The sequence below is a fragment of the Capra hircus genome, chromosome 1 (genome assembly GCF_001704415.2).
Source record: "Capra hircus breed San Clemente chromosome 1, ASM170441v1, whole genome shotgun sequence".
In the NCBI taxonomy this organism is placed as follows: domain Eukaryota; kingdom Metazoa; phylum Chordata; class Mammalia; order Artiodactyla; family Bovidae; genus Capra; species Capra hircus.
The window spans coordinates 138,609,675-138,625,821 of NC_030808.1; the positions used below are offsets into that span (position 1 = coordinate 138,609,675).

The 16,147-nt window shown below is 41.5% G+C and overlaps 1 protein-coding gene across 5 annotated transcripts in view; it reads right to left on the bottom strand.

The window, feature by feature from the left end:
- ATP2C1 (ATPase secretory pathway Ca2+ transporting 1) overlaps window positions 1–16,147 on the bottom strand; it is a 153,112-nt gene that overhangs the window by 111,700 nt on the left and 25,265 nt on the right. For 2 of the 5 annotated variants that reach the window (XM_018051432.1, XM_018051417.1), the window contains exons 1-2: window positions 11,232–11,347; window positions 10,786–10,964 (exon numbers count right to left, since the gene is read on the bottom strand). The exons of 1 other annotated variant lie outside the window; for it this stretch is intronic. In XM_018051432.1, coding sequence (XP_017906921.1) covers window positions 10,786–10,791 — 6 coding nt within the window. In that variant the 5' untranslated portion in view covers window positions 10,792–10,964; window positions 11,232–11,347. Of the gene's footprint in view, window positions 1–10,785; window positions 10,965–11,231; window positions 11,402–16,147 lie in introns of those variants that run through there. 2 more of the 5 variants (XM_018051427.1, XM_018051436.1) reach the window with 2 other exon arrangements.

Genomic DNA, 16,147 nt, shown 5'->3' on the forward strand with positions numbered 1-16,147 from the left:
CACAATCCAACAAAACGTGATTCCGCCCAACACACCAACAAGCTATGAGAAAAATCAAAGCAGTTCAATGAGCTCAAGAATAAAATTAATGAACAGAAGGAACACTTAACCAAAGAGACTAAAACTCTAAACAGGAACCAAACAGAAATTCTGGAGCCAAGAACAACTCAACAAACACGACGAAGAATGAATTCTAAAACGGAAATAGAGCAGACCATATGGAAGAGGAATTAGCCAACTTGAAGACAGAAACCTAGAAATGATACGAGAAGAGGAAACAGAAATGAGGTACTCTAAAAAAAAAGGAAATTCTGTAAGAGCTATCAGAATCTTTCAGGAAGGGCAACATTAGGATAATAGGCATCCAACGAGAAGAGAGGGAGAAGGGAGCAGAGTTTATTTAAAGAAATAATAGGTGAGAACTTCCCAAGCCTGGAGAAGGAACTAGATAAACAAGTCCATGAAACTAAGAGAACACCTAATTAGCTCAATGCAAAAAGACCTTCTCCAAGACACTCTTTATTAAAATTGCCAAAAGCCAGGTATTTTAAAGGCAGCCAGGAATAAAAGGATGCTAACCTACCAAAAAAACCCGTAAGGCTTCCTGCAGATTTCTCAGCAGAGAAAGGTCAGGAGGAAGTAGAATAACATTCTCAAAATACTGAAAGATAAAACCTGTCACTCAGGAGTATTCTAGCCAGCAAAGTTATCATTCACATGTGAAGGAGAAATACTTTCCCAGACAAGTAAAGTTGAGGGAGTTCACCTACACTAGACCTGCATCTACCAGAAACAAAAAGGCATAAATACACAGAACTTTGAGTAAGGCAACAAACTCAGAAAAGTGCAACTCTTCATGAGCATACGTTCTTTAACACTTCACTGTATCATAAAGGTTAAAGGGGGAAAAAAACAAAAAATAACTACAGAAACTTCAATTTACTAACAAACGCAACATAAACAGAGAAAATCAGAGACAACAAAAACACAATGAAAAAAAGGATGGAAACTATGTAGGTGATTATTTCATCTTAGCAGGAAAAAGAAATTAATGTTTCTCACACGGGGAAAGGTTAGCAATTCTGAAACTACTTTTGTGGGTACCTTGTGCGCACAAGGACTGAGCAAAGAAGCCAATATATTGTGGATAAGAATCTGGGTTCCTACCTTTGGAGAAGGAAATGAAAGGGGAGAAAAAAGCTGGCCAGAGGGTAGTGGAACTAAATGAGGCTTGAGGTATGGGATGGGAAGTGGCAGCATCAGTAAGAACTCGTGATTTTTATTTACATATTGATAGATAAGGAAATAAAAATGTATGTTTATTATACAAATGTGTATTACTATACATATGTGTGCTAGCTCTGTCTACTGAGAGGACCTAGAAACAGTTAACATCCCAACAGTACTGAGCACACCTGGCCCCAGATCTTGGCGTCTAGACACCAATCTCCAATAAAATGAATCTGCCTTCTTTGAAAAAATGGTTTGATTCCATGGCTGTTGCCAACAGGTAAAACATGAAATGTACCTAGAAACTGTGGTATCAGAAAGTGAATTAGTACTCACAAAATTACAGATGCATTGTATAAAGGACACAGCAGGCAAATTTGTAATTGTTCTCAAAAACAAAAGCTGGAATGATCTGAGCAACAAAGCATTATGTTTTAACTCATACAGTAAAAATAAATATCCACAGATCCATGTAAACAAATAATTGGGCAATTAGTAAATGGAGGGAAAAGATCAATTCTTTCTTAACACAGAACTGCAATTAACAAATATAGATGGAATGAGACTACAGGAGCTCAGAACAGGTCTCCCCAAGATATTCCACTTTGGCATGTGGGTTTTTTTGAGCTAAAGGCAAATGCAATCCAGTATGCTCAAAGGATACTACTGCTCAACCCTTGACAACCTACTACTAAATCTGAACTAGCGATTTTACCCAGAAAAAGAGTTACAACCAGAGATTAAGTTGCTTTATCAATATGGCAAAGCGAATATCTAATTACCAAACATGACCCTCTTGTCCTTGGAAGCCCCAGGCCCCTAACCCCATTCCTTGGCTCAGAATGGCATACTCATCTCATTTTACTTTCCTGTCTTTGAACCTCTCATATATGTGCAGTCTCTGTTTGTGGGGTTCCTGTACATACAAATTAAAATTTGATTTTCTCCTGTTAATCTGTCTCATGCCATTCTAATTCTTAGACCAGCCAGAAAAACCTAGAAGGGTAAAGTGTTCTTCCTTTCTGACAGAAGAAACAGAAAATCATCATTAAATAATCACCACAGTATTAACTGCCGCCAGCAAGAGCCTCCAACAGAGGCAAAAATTGACCTGTGAAAAGTATGATGAGATGCAGGATGCTTGCAGTTTCAAAGTACCTCCTCACACAAGGAAGGTATTAATTACAATTGAATTATTACATTACGAAGAAAAATCACAGATTATAAAACATCCAACTTTTTACCGTAATAACAAGAGTTTAAAAACAGACTGCAGCCCTCCTTTTTTAAAGGAATCACTTTCCTTGGAATTTACAGACAAATGGTAGATTCCTTCTCCTCCTTCCTCCTATGTCAATGACACTCATTTCACACAGTAGTCAACCGATGGACTTAATTTTACAGGCTATGGCAAACCAATCACTTATGAAATCAAAGACATGACTGTAGCCTTCTTCACACTCTGTACTTACCTGACTTAAATGGCTATAGGTACAGCAGGGAGGTGTAAAAGCCCTTTCGGCAATTTGTGGTCAGATACAATAGCATCAAAAGCTACCAACTTTGAATCTTAAGATTTAAAAGCTGAATGACAATTACTTTGCTACCAGAAAGTCACCTTTGCTTTATTAATCTCTTGTGACAAATGGGGAAATTAATGTATAGGAAAACAGAACTGTTTTTCTTCCTACAGCTGCTGCTAAGTCACTTCAGTCGTATCCAACTCTGTGCGACCCCACAGACGGCAGCCCGCCAGGCTCCGCCGTCCCTGGGATTCTCCAGGCAAGAACACTGGGGTGGGTTGCCATTACCTTCTCCATTTTTCCTACAGAGATACCAGTAAAAGATTCCTCAAAAATGACAATGCCACACAACTATATACACGTAAAGAAACATTAAACACAGTGAGAATATCAGAATGGTCCCTTGCATTAGAACTGAAAATACATGTTTCCTGTCCCAAACATGTGTGGATGAGCTGGTGGTAATGTCCACACTTAACAAAAGAGAATAAAAGGATACCTGACAAGCAAATGAAAGTCCCACCTATCCAAACCTAAATAATCAAATCTGAAAGAAATCACTGACTTCTAAGAGGAGGCTACTTGAAATTTTGTAACTGGATAAAAAGGAAAAGGACATCACAGACAGGAGGCCTGCCATTTTCTGAAACAAATAACTCAGAGCACTTCAAACAACAGTAATAATGCTTTCAAACAGTAGAATTTCTGAAAGCTAGTGAAATAATGAATTTAACCTAGATTAAAAACTTTTAATCCCGATTTTAACACTTTTGCCTACTAATAGAAACAAACCATGAAATACTCAAACCCCAAGCCAACAGAGTCAAAAACAACATAATTTGAAGAAACTACGAGAAAAGCATTAAGATAATAAAAGCGGCTATAGTTTGCTAGGCATACCACTCATCTCACAGAAAAATATGTGAAGCTTTGAAATTAGAAGAAAGATCAATGCCAAAAGTAATGTCCTCAATTCTATTTACCAACCAAGGTAAAGGAAATTTGTATTTGTTGAGCAGCTTTTTCATGCCAAGGACTTACACATCTTGCCCTACTGGATCCAAACAAGTCTGAGGTAGAGTCATCATTCTCCCTTCACAAGTGAGGATACCAAGGCTTAGAGGAGTTAACTTCCTTGGCTTTGGCTAGAACAATGTTTCTCAATCTCAGCAGCACTGACATTTGGGGCCAGGTAATTATTTGTTCTGGTAGGGACAGGGGGACTGTCCTGTAAATCACAGGATGTGTACCAGAATCACTAGCCTCTATCCACTGCATGGCAAAAGCATCCTCCTACGGTTGTGATCAATGAAAACCTCTCTCAGTTCAGTTCAGTTGCTCACTCGTGTCCAACTCTTTGCGACCCCATGAATCGCAGCACACCAGGCCTCCCTGCCCATCACCAACTCCCAGAGTTCACTCAAACTCATGTCCATCGAGTCCATGATGCCATCCAGCCATCTCATCCTCTGTCATCCTCTTTTCCTCCTGCCCCCAATCCCTCCCAGCATCAGAGTCTTTTCCAATGAGTCAACTCTTCCCATGAGGTGGCCAAAGTACTGGAGTTTCAGCTTTATCATCATTCCTTCCAAAGAACACCCAGGACTGATCTCCTTTAGAATGGACTGGTTGGATCTCCTTGCAGTGCAAGAGACTCTCAAAAGTCTTCTCCAACACCACAGTTCAAAAGCATCAATTCTTCAGCGCTCAGCTTTCTTCACAATCCAACTCTCACATCTATACATGTCTACTGGAAAAACCATAGCCTTGACTAGACGGACCTTAGTCGGCAAAGTAATGTCTCTGCCTTTCAATATACTATCTAGGTTGGTCATAACTTTTCTTCCAAGGAGTAAGCGTCTTTTAATTTCATGGCTGCAGTCACCATCTGCAGTGATTTTGGAGCCCAGAAAAATAAAGTCTGACACTGTTTCCACTGTTTCCCCATCTATTTCCCATGAAGTGATGGGACCTGATGCCATGATCTTCGTTTTCTGAATGTTGAGCTTTAAGCCAACTTTTTCACTCTCCTCTTTCACTTGCATCAAGAGGCTCTTTAGCTCCTCTTCACTTTCTGCCATAAGGGTGGTGTCATCTGCATATCTGAGGTTATTGATATTTCTGCCGGCAATCTTGATTCCAGCTTGTGTTTCTTCCAGTCCAGCGTTTCTCATGATGTACTCTGCATAGAAGTTAAATAAGCAGGGTGACAATATACAGCCCTGACGTACTCCTTTTCCTATTTGGAACCAGTCTGTTGTTCCATGTCCAGTTCTAACTGTTGCTTCCTGACCTGCATACAGATTTCTCAAGAGGCAGGTCAGGTGGTCTGGTATTCCCATCTCTATTTCATTCCATTTTTTCCTAAATGTATCCAGTAAGCTTAGCCTAAACTAACCTAATATGAGTAATTGCCTTGTACAGTCGACTCGCCTTATCCACAGGTTCTGTATGGCAGATTCAACCAACTGCATATCAAAAAAAAAAAAATTTCAGAAAGTTTCACAAAGCAAAACTTGAATTTGTTGCATGTTAGCAACTATTTGCATTGTTTCTACAGGTACTTATATAACATTTAGATTGCATTAGGTATTATAACAGAGAAGGCAATGGCAACCCACTCCAGCACTCTTGCCTGGAAAATCCCATGGACGGAGGAGCCTGGTAGGCTGCAGTCCATGGGGTCGCTGAGTCGGACACAACTGAGCAACTTCACTTTCACTTTTCACTTTCCAGCATTGGAGAAGGAAATGGCAACCCACTCCAGTGTTCTTACCTGGAGAATCCCAGGGACCGGGGAGCCTGGTGGGCTGCCTTCTATGGGTCGCACAGAGTCGGACACGACTGAAGCGACTTAGCAGGTATTATAATCAGTCTAGAGATAACTTACAAGTGTAAGGGAGCATGTACACAGGCTATATGTAAATTATGACACCATTCTGGATCATGGACTTGAGCATCCTCAGATTTTGATATCTGTTGGGTTCCTGGAACCAATCCCCAGATACTAAGAAAAGACAAGTTCTAAGATGTATACCTTTGTCGGTATTAACTGAAAACCTTAAAGCTGGAAGACATATTAACCAATGCATATAAATACCAGCCATATAAATTCAAGACGAAATTGCACTAAAGGCCTTTTTTTTTTTTTTTTTGAGAAATCTTTTCCTGCAAGAAACAATGGCATTAACCAAGAGTTCACCCAACAAGTTTTTACTTTACTGTCTTTTACCAACACTTGTCCTCATGAAAACTGTAAAAATAATCTTGTCACAACTGATGCCTGAAATTACTATAAAGAAAATCTATCTTTTAACAAAGTAAAGGTGGGAAGAACTTTTGAACGTAGAAAGAGATCTTTAAGATGTTACATGTAACAATGGTGTAATTTAAAATTATCCCAGCTAATTTTACCATCAAGCTAAGGTGTTCTTAGAGCTTCCCTTGTAGCTCAGTTGGTAAAGAATCTGCCTGATTGTAGGAGACCTGGATTCAATTCCTGGGTTGGGAAGATCCCCTGGAGAAGGAAATGGCAACCCACTCCAGTATTCTTGCCTGGAGAATCCCATGGACAGAGGGGAGCCTGGCAGACTACAGTCCATGGGGTTACAAAGAGTCAGACACAACTTAGCGACTAAACCATCACCAAGGTGTTCCTTCCTACTTTAAAACAAAATTTAAACTTGATTATGAAATTTAAACAGATTATGGTTAACCAAGATCACAAAACAAAATCAGCCCTGAGGTTCAAGGGGGATGTTCCCTAGAATATTTTGATTGACACTGCTTCATTTAACAGAGTTGAATTCTACTGACATTAAATGAATAATAAAAACATTAAGACAAATCATGTCTTTAGGGCTGAATTGTCAGAAGACTACATTTTACCAATGTTTTCTGCAGCATCCTAACTCTGGGTTAAATTACTAGAGTTTATAAAATTCTACCACATGATCTCTTTTAGTTTCAACTCTTTTCTAGAAATACTAATTTATTTTGTTAACAAAATGACAAACATAATAAATTATTTTCCACAGCTAAAGATATGAAATATTTTTACAACTTGGTTTTCTATTATTTCCTATTAAAGAAATACAATTAACATGGCTTCTCATCCCTTTTTCTTTACAGTTCCTCCAACGATCCTAACACAATCTTTTCTTAACACATTTCCAGCGATTAACAATTTGAACTTGAATAAGAAACTATTTTAAAAAGTGCAAAGAAACATACTAACATTTTCAAATGCTATCCAAAAAGCTCAAGTGATTTTATTCTAGATGGACTAGCCTATCCTCTAACCTTAAATTAAGCATGTCCTAAAATCTTGAAGGTTATTAATCTCTATATTTAAGGTTATGTTAAATAGTTTCATGTATATTAAATTTATAGTGGTTTTTCTATAGAAAAGACCAGCTCTGTTCCAAAGGAAAAAAATCCATTATTGGGAAGGATTTGCAAATTATCCAGCTAGAAATAGCTTGTCTAATAAATCATCCTTTTAAACATCCAAATGATAAATTTTTTAAAAATCAAAAAAAGAGCCATTTATTTGTGCATCTTCAATTCCTACATGCTATCTGCTTTGATCTAGGATGTGGATAAAATCCTAACCCACGAAGGGAAGTATAGGATCAGTCCTTGAAATTCCAGGAAACTGACACTTCAGATACTTCCAGTGACTGACTGGAGTATTCATCCTGGAGGCTAAGGCTAAAAACTGGTCAAGATTTGCCGATAAAGTGGGAGAAAGGTCCAGAAGAATCAAAACTGAAGTACAGAAAGAAATGAGCACCATGGCTGAAAGGAGTCAAACAGATGAAGTTGTAGACATGGCACACGCCCTAGGACCTCAAGGCTCCTGCTCGGGGCCACTGGCAATTCCATCCTGCGCACACCTAGAGGTAGGGGGAACTTACCTACACACCAACCAGAGTTATCTCTGTTTCTGGGGAACAGCAGCAAGCAATCACTCACACACTCACCAGGCTGTGTATCAGCCATCCTCCTGGGCACTTTACATACCAGGCTTCATTCTCTCCTTAAACTAACCTTCCAAAAAAAGGCATTTAGCCCATTTACAGATGGAAAAACTTAGCACCTAAGAAAGCTTTAGAAACTGAGTAACTCGTGAGACTTTTAGGAGAGGGAAAAAAAGTACCTGACAGGATTCAAATCTAAGCCTGCCTCTTTTTACACTGGCCCCTGGTTTGTTGGCAGAGCTCCAATTTTTCTCTATGGGCTTAAGGCCTTAACACTAAAGAAAATTCTGCCCTTAACTCTACCCATTCCGTAACAATAATGACAACTTCATACAGAGCATTCTGGCCACAACTGTACCCCCTTTCAATATTCAATGTTATAACAACATTACTATGTAAACACTAGGCAAGGCTACTTACAATTAACATTTACTGAGCACTGCCACATACTTTTTCTAAACACTAACAACCTAAATGCTACTCAAATGGTGTGGTGTGTATGCTCAGTGGCTCAGTCATATTCAATCCTTTGAGACCCCATGAACTGTAGCCTACCAGGCTCCTCAGTCCATGGGGTTTTCTAGGAAAGAATACCGGAGTGGGTTGCCATTTCCTACTCTACGGCATCTACCCTACCAGGGATCGAACCGGCATCTTCTGCACTTCTGCACTGGCAGGCGGATTCTCTACCACTGCATCACCTGGGTAAACTCTTATCAATATCTTTATTTCACAGATAAAGAAACCGAAATAAAACCAGCTGTATTAATGTGCACAAGGCCACATGATGGTAAGTGGGGATCCAGCATTCAAATCAAGTTGTCTGGTTCCACAATGCATATCTTCAATGTTAGCCTTTCTCTCTCTGGAGTGGGTTGCCATTTCCTTCTCCAATGCATAAAAGTGAAAAGTGAAAGTGAAGTTTCTCAGCCGTGTCCAGCCCTCAGCGACCCCATGGACTGCAGCCTACCAGGCTCCTCTGTCCATGGGATTTTCCAGGCAAGAGTACTGGAGTAGGGTGCCATTGCCTTCTCCGAAATATGTAAGCTAAATATTATCAATCCCATTTATAGATGTTTCCAAAGGGGCTCAGAAAGATGAATTTACTTAAAAGTCACACAACTTTTAGTGGTTAAGGTATAATTCCAATTCATTTGTTTCACACCCATAAGATGCTAATATATCTTATCTGACAGAGAACACTGTCTATAAAAAGGAAAGCGATCTATGTATTTCAAAACAGCCAATCGGTTTTGAAAATTTCTAGGCTATATACAAGTTCTTAAAAATGTTTTAAGAAAAAGGAAAAAACAGTGTTATGGGAATGAAAAGCTGACAAAAATGGCCTCGATTATTATGAGGCAGAAACCACCACCAGTTTTTAAGAACTGAATAACCTTTTACTGTGACGCCAAATCATTATTTAACCATAAAGTAACCAAGACTCAGTCAGCCACAAGTGTACACCAAGCTTCCAACCCACAACCACTCCCTCCCACCTCATCCCATCTCACAACCACTCCCTCCCACCCCAACAGACAATGAGAATCAGCTTTATTAGTCATACTCCTTTTCAAGAAAGAGCAAGAAACAGAAAAGCAACATGTAACAATCCACTGACTTTAGGCTATACTCTTAATTCTGGTAACATTCTAAAAGCAGAAGCTCAAGTTTCACATGTTATTTAAGATGCAACTACCAACAAACAGGTATGTCAATGCATTTAATATTCTTTGTCTCTTGTGAGGAAAAGATCTGCCTTCCTTAAAGCTACTAATACAGACAAGGCAGAAAAAATTCAGAAAGGTGATTTTCCATACTACCAGCAAAAATCACTGCTTTCAAATGCTGTTTCTAAAGATCCAATTAGACAGTAAACATCCTCTGCAGTTATTTACATTAGTATTTCAGAAAATGTCTTCTACCAATTATCCATCCAGAGTAAAATTAATCAAGCAAGATAATCATGCCTTTTGTCATATTTCTCTCACATCCCAAGGGTCTCAGACAACAAAATAGATTATCACATATAAGAAACGTCTATTTTAAAATAACTAGTCCTACTTAGTACAATCAACCTTAGGTTTTCAACAATGGAAAAACAAATTAGAAAGCAGCCAGAAAGCCCAATTGCAGCTCCACTGTACCAGGTGCAGATTTTAAAAACCAAAGATACATGAGGACAAAATGTGATCTGTAAACATCTTTCATAGCATCTTGCAGCCCCACTTTATTTAAAGAAAAAAAAAGGAATAAATTTAAAAAGATGATCACACACAAGTCAGTCCAAATAGTGTGGTTCTTTCAAGAGAGAAAAAACAACGACATTTATTTAGAGTTGTTCAACGATTTAAAAAAAAAAAAAACAAAAACAGTGCTGTGTATGAAAGCACTAGATACTTTATAAGGCCAAAGGAATCAAGTAACATGTGAATGATAATCCGGTGTATTTGCAGGGTCCAGTGGACGAACAGGTTCCACTGTCAACCTCCTATAAAGCATGTTTTGAAACGAGGAGGAACTTTTTAAAGAAAGGAAATCACCTCATAATATTTAGCTAAAGTCAGAGTTGATTTTTGTGAACTGAAAAACACTGAATTTTTTTCCCCAAAACTGAACTTAATAAAAAAAAATTATTTCTTTCTTATAAAGAAATCCAGTTAAATCAAATAAAGGCAAATACAGAGGGATGCAGTGCAGAGCCTTCCCTTCCCATCTCCACCTCCCCTGGAGTGATTCCTCTCTGAGAGCTATGGAAACAGCAGAGATGCCATCTGAAATGAAAACTTCCCTTCCAAACCCCAAGCTAAAGAAAGCAGGTTCCTCCGGAAAGCATTATCAAGCTCAGTCACCCTACAGAACCTTAATTTCTGAAACTCCCTATGTTACGAAAATACAAGCTAGATATCTCAGGAAGGCGATTCCTTGGACACTTCACAATCGAAGGAAAAAAATAAAATCGGAACCAAAACCGTGGGAAAAGACAACTTAAAAGCCAACCACCACACCCTCAACTCCGCGCTGCAACCCGCCTGCCGGGGGGCCTTTACCTTCATCTTCCATCGAAACTGCACTTGGGTTGATGGCTACAAAGTCTTTAGTGTCAGCCACGGCCACACTGGGAAGAAGGAGAGGAGGAGAACAAGAGAAGCCCCCGGAATCCCAGGCTGTCACCCCCGCTCCCGGCCACGCGGCCCGCGGCTGCGCCCACCACCCCTAGCAGCAGCATCTGCAAGAGAAACCGGAGAAGCAGCGCTGACGGGGGCGGGGAGGGACCACCGCCCACCGCCCCAGGAGCTCCAGGCCCCGCGCCCGCGCCCTGGCCGCCCGCATCCCCCAACTCACGCCGGCCGGGCAGCGCCCCGGAGACGCCCCCAGCCGGGTACTATGGACGCCCCCCCGGACCTAGAAGTTTCCGGAAACGGGGGGACAGTGGGTAATCCGGGCGCCCTCCCCCTCAAAGCCCCAGACCCCTCTCTGGGCTGCGGGTACTCACCCGCAAGCTCGCGGGAGCGGCTTGCCAAGCGGCGGCGCCGTACGGGCGCCTCTCCCGGCGTGAGGGCGGTGACCGGGAGGGCGGGCGGGCCGGGAAGGGGAGCAGGTGAGGAGACCGGTCTCGAGCCGGCCTGGGCTCGATGCGGCCGTGCCGGTCCGCTCCCGCCTCCGCCTCCTGGGCTCCGCCCTCCCCGCCGCCCGCCGCCCCGGCGCGCCCCGCACCCCGGGTCCGCCCCGCACCCCCGGGCGCCCGCGGACCGAGCTTTGTCGCACCACTTCCGCCGTGAGGGGCGCGGGCGCAGGCGCACTAGCACGCCCGGGCGGGGACGGCGGAAGTGAGCGGAGGCCAGGTTGCCGGTCCGGAGGGGGCTGCGGCTAGGGGCGCCCGCTCCGATCCCATCTCTCCCGCTCTCACCCCTATCCTACCCCGGAGACGTGCTCGGCCTTTCCACGCACCTGCCGGGCGCAAGTGTGGGAGAGCCACTCGCTCCCCCGCGCCTGCCGCGCCTTCTCAAGAGGCAGCCGCGGGGTCGGTCCGAGCGGGCAGGCGCAGCCATGTTCGTGGCCCACGAGATGTTTGAGCGCCCGGACGATGAGACAGGGAGCCCCCCCCCCCCCCCCCCGCCCCGGGCGGCCGTCACAATCTGGGCGGGCGACGCGCGGACCCGCAGCCTCGCTTGCAGGCTTGTCACGGCTGCTTTCCGCTGACCGTGGGACAGGTCCCCGCGGGGTCACGTCTCCAAGTTCCATCCCGATGGGGTTCAGCCTCAGCGCACTCGGGCAGAGGAGCCGAGATCATCGGTTCCAGTGTGCAACCGGAGAGGCTAGAACAGCTAAAGGCCTCGCGCCCCCAGATGGAAGCTAAGGAACCGGCCGTTACCTTCAGCCTCTTTTGGCACTTGAAATTTCCGCTTGCTCAGCACCTAACCTAGACCCCCATCAAGTCAGTTTTGATGGACAGTTGAGTTTAGTAATCCTTGTCAAGTCTGACATAGCAGAAGTTGAACCTAAATCCTCTCGCCCCCAAATCCACTAGAGGGCAGGTCTATACCTGCTGAGTTCCAGCGCATCCTGCAAAGAACTCAGGAGATGGCAAAAGAAACGTCTTTCCTTGTATACTTAGAAGTGTTTTTCTTCATCTACACTTAGGCCTGTTGAAAATTTTGCCCCTTACCGCTCAGGTCCTGTAACATGTCCTTATGTGCTCTTACCACATGTTCAGCATCAAAATAAACAAAGGGACAGGGTTACCTATTCTGTTTGGCCCCAGGATAAGTGGAACTAGTCTAGGATCAAAAATCCTGATTGAAGGATAGATTGAAGAAACATCGCGATTTTATTCTGTGAGGTCACTTTAAAATTTCAAAAGTGAAACCCTAAAATCACACTATATATATAGCCATCTTTGGCTTGTATGCTTTTTGTTTGTTTAGGGCTGATACGTGTAAGATTATGATCGGTACAACAATGAAAGTTCTATCTCTTAACTCAATGTTTTAATCAGTTTGGAATGATTGTTACTGTGGACCTATATCTAAAGTAGGAAATGCACAGGTATAGACATTATTTGTTATTAACGTGTGATCTTACAAAATAGAAGGTAATTCTCCATTAAATTGCTTTGATGAGCTGAAAAATTTTTTCGAAGGCAACTTTTCACAGTTATCTGTTGTAAACTGCAATACTCCTGCATTGCTACTGAATTCCTAGTTAATACCTCCTCCATAGATTTATCACTCCATGGTTTATAACTAAAGTAACTTACAATGGAATTTTACTCTTTGGTTGCCTCAGTTGTAAAAGCTATTATCTGTATTGCCAAGACAAAAAACCTGATTAACACCAGCGTTGTCCAGAAAAATTGTTACATACTTCATTCTTAACCCATTGGCAGTTATCTCACGAATTCCCGGGCATGGCAATAAGAAAAACCTGTAAAGGGTAGCTTTCAACCACTAAGCTGATTCTTAAGCTTCATCAACATATCTCTACAGTCAGTCAGTTCAGTCGCTCATGTTCAGTTCATGTCTGACTCTGTGACCCCATGAACCACAGCATGCCAGGCCTCCCTGTCCATCACCAACTCTGAGAGTTTACCCAAACTCATGTCCATTGAGTCGGTGATGCCATCTAACCATCTCATCCTCTGTCGTCCCCTTCTCCTGCCTTAAATCTTTCCCAACATCAGGGTCTTTTCAAATGAGTCAGCTCTTCACATCAGGTGGCCAAAATATTGGAGTTTCAGCTTTAACATCAGTCCTTCCCATCCTCTATTCTATGCCTGTACACCACCTCCACCAAGCTGGCCAATATTGGTAACACCAACTTTGACTTCCTGTGTATATGAAAAGTATCATTTGTTAACGATATTCAAATAGGATCAATAGGGAATGCTTTGGCCACAAGCTTCAGCAATCTCCCTTCTCTCAGCATCTCCTCTGATAAATTAACCTGCATGAAACTTTGATGTAGCAGTCTTCACTTCCTCATCTCTGCAGGAAGGGGACTAAAATGTAGGAACACTGCATTACCTACATTTATGTGTGTATATACACACAACATGCATATATATTATGAGACTTTCTAGATCTAGACATAATATCCACCCTTTTTTTCCCTCAAAAGATCATTGTGACTATCTGATAAAGATGAAGACAGGTTGTGAATTATGAGCTATGAAAGTTTAAGATTATCATACAGAAAAACCAGCTAAAGTATGGACTATAAGGAGCTAAAATAAGATTGATGGCAACAAAAGGTATTATGTTCAAGTTTCCTCTTAATTCTTCTTTAGAAATAAATGTTCTAAAAATCTTTACCCCCATTTTGTTAAAATATTTAACCTATAAAATTAAATATGTCTAATGCAAAAGGTGGTCGTACATGAGCAATAGAGGGGAAATTTGTCAGACATCTCTTCTTTGGGGAGTATTACAAAGAGGGAATGTTGAGGAAGGACAGACATGATGTTCTAATTTTATTTATACTGTACCGTATTACACAAAGGTTGTGAGGTATCCTGTTTTCAGTATCAAATTTGATAGCTGGCATTTTTATAAACCTGGATTATAAAGATATATGTGGCCTTTAGGATTTAAAATTAACTTAGGAAAGGTTATTTTTTTAAATCTCTCCTCAATGTCTTGACTTTTAACTTGTTTAAACTACTTAAAGTTAGTAACTAAGAAATTATACATAACTGCTGGAAGAAAAAGCTGTCATATTTGAAACTGAATCTTTTAAAAGCTTATAAAGACAATACTTTATTTTTGTAAGTTGATCCACTCCAACAGCACAAGAGAAGTATTTTTCTTCTTACAGGATAAAGAACACACTAAAGGACATGCTAAGGGTCACATTTGAGAAAATACAGTCTTATTCCAAGAAATGTCCTATGAAATGAATGTCATAACAACAACCTGCCAATATTGCTATAGATCTCCTTGGTTCTATGTTTTAGCAGTAGGAGAAGTGTAAAAGCTGGAAGCAAGAATAAAAATCAAATGGGCTCAAAAATGAGCAGTAGAAACAAGGGAATCTAAAGTATATTCTTTTAATTTTTAAAGCAGTTTATTCCAAATATGACTCAGGTCCCTTGTTCAAGGGTTCTGAGCATGCAGTGATATTTGGGATCTTTGGTACATAGTACTACCAATCTCCTGGGTTGGAGATAAGGGCAGGTCGGGATGCAGGTGAATGAGGAAAGAAAGAGAGGGAGGAAAAGTGAGTGTGACTTCACGTCCAAGAACCAACTCTGCACTTGATTATTTCCATGGAAAATATCCATAGAATATTCTACATTACCTATACAATGTAAGATCTGAGATTCAAATGTACCCGTTTAAAAGCCACTCTGTCCAGTTTTCAGGCTAGCATAGTTCATCTCTAGTCCCAAAACATATTGTTTATAGTAAATATATATTAAAAGACCTATTGAATAAATGGATAATCTGAAAACTTTTGTTGTTGTTCAGTCACTCAGTTGTGTCCTACTCTTTGCAACCCCATGGACTGCAGCACCCCAGGCTTCCCTGTCCTTCACCATCTCCAGGAGCTTGCTCAAATTCATGTCCATTGAGTTGATGATTTCATCCAACCATCTCGTTCTCTGTCATCCCTTTCTCCTCCTGCCTTCAATCTTTCCCAGCTTCAGGGTCTTTTCCAATGAGTCAGTTCTTTGCATCAGGTGGCCAAAGGACTGAAGCTTCAGCTACAGCATTAGTTCTCCCAATGAATATTCAGGGTTGATTTCATTTAGGACTGACTGGTTTGATCTCCTTGCAGTCCAGAGGACTCTCAAGAGTCTTCTCCAAAACCACAGTCCAAAAGCATCAGTTCTTTGGTGCTCAGCCTTTTTTATGGTCCAACTCAGACATCCATACATGACTACTGAAAAAAACATAGCTTTGACCAAATAGACTTTTGTCAGCAAAGTAATGTCTTTGCTCTTCAATATGCTATCTAGCTTTGCCTTAGCTTTTCTTCCAAGGAACTAGTGTCTTTTAATTTCATGGCTGCAGTCACCATCTGCAGTGATTTTGGAGCCCCCCAAAATAAAGTCTGTCACTGTTTCCATTGTTGCCAGTTTGTGCTTCATCCAGCCTGGCATTTTGCATGATGTATTCTGCATATAAGTTAAGTAAGCAGGGTGACAATATATAGCCTTGATGTACTGCTTTCCCAATTTGGAACCAGTCCGTTGTTCCACATCCAATTCTAACTGTTGCTTCTTGACCTGCATACAGGTTTCTCAGGAGACAGATAAAGTGGTCTGGTATTCCCATCTATTTAAGAATTTTCCACACTGTGAACAAAGCTAGTGGAGGTGATGGAATTCCAGCTGAGCTACTTCAAATCCTAAAAGATGATGCTGTGAAAGTGTTGCACTCAATATGCCAGCAAATTTGGAACTCAGCA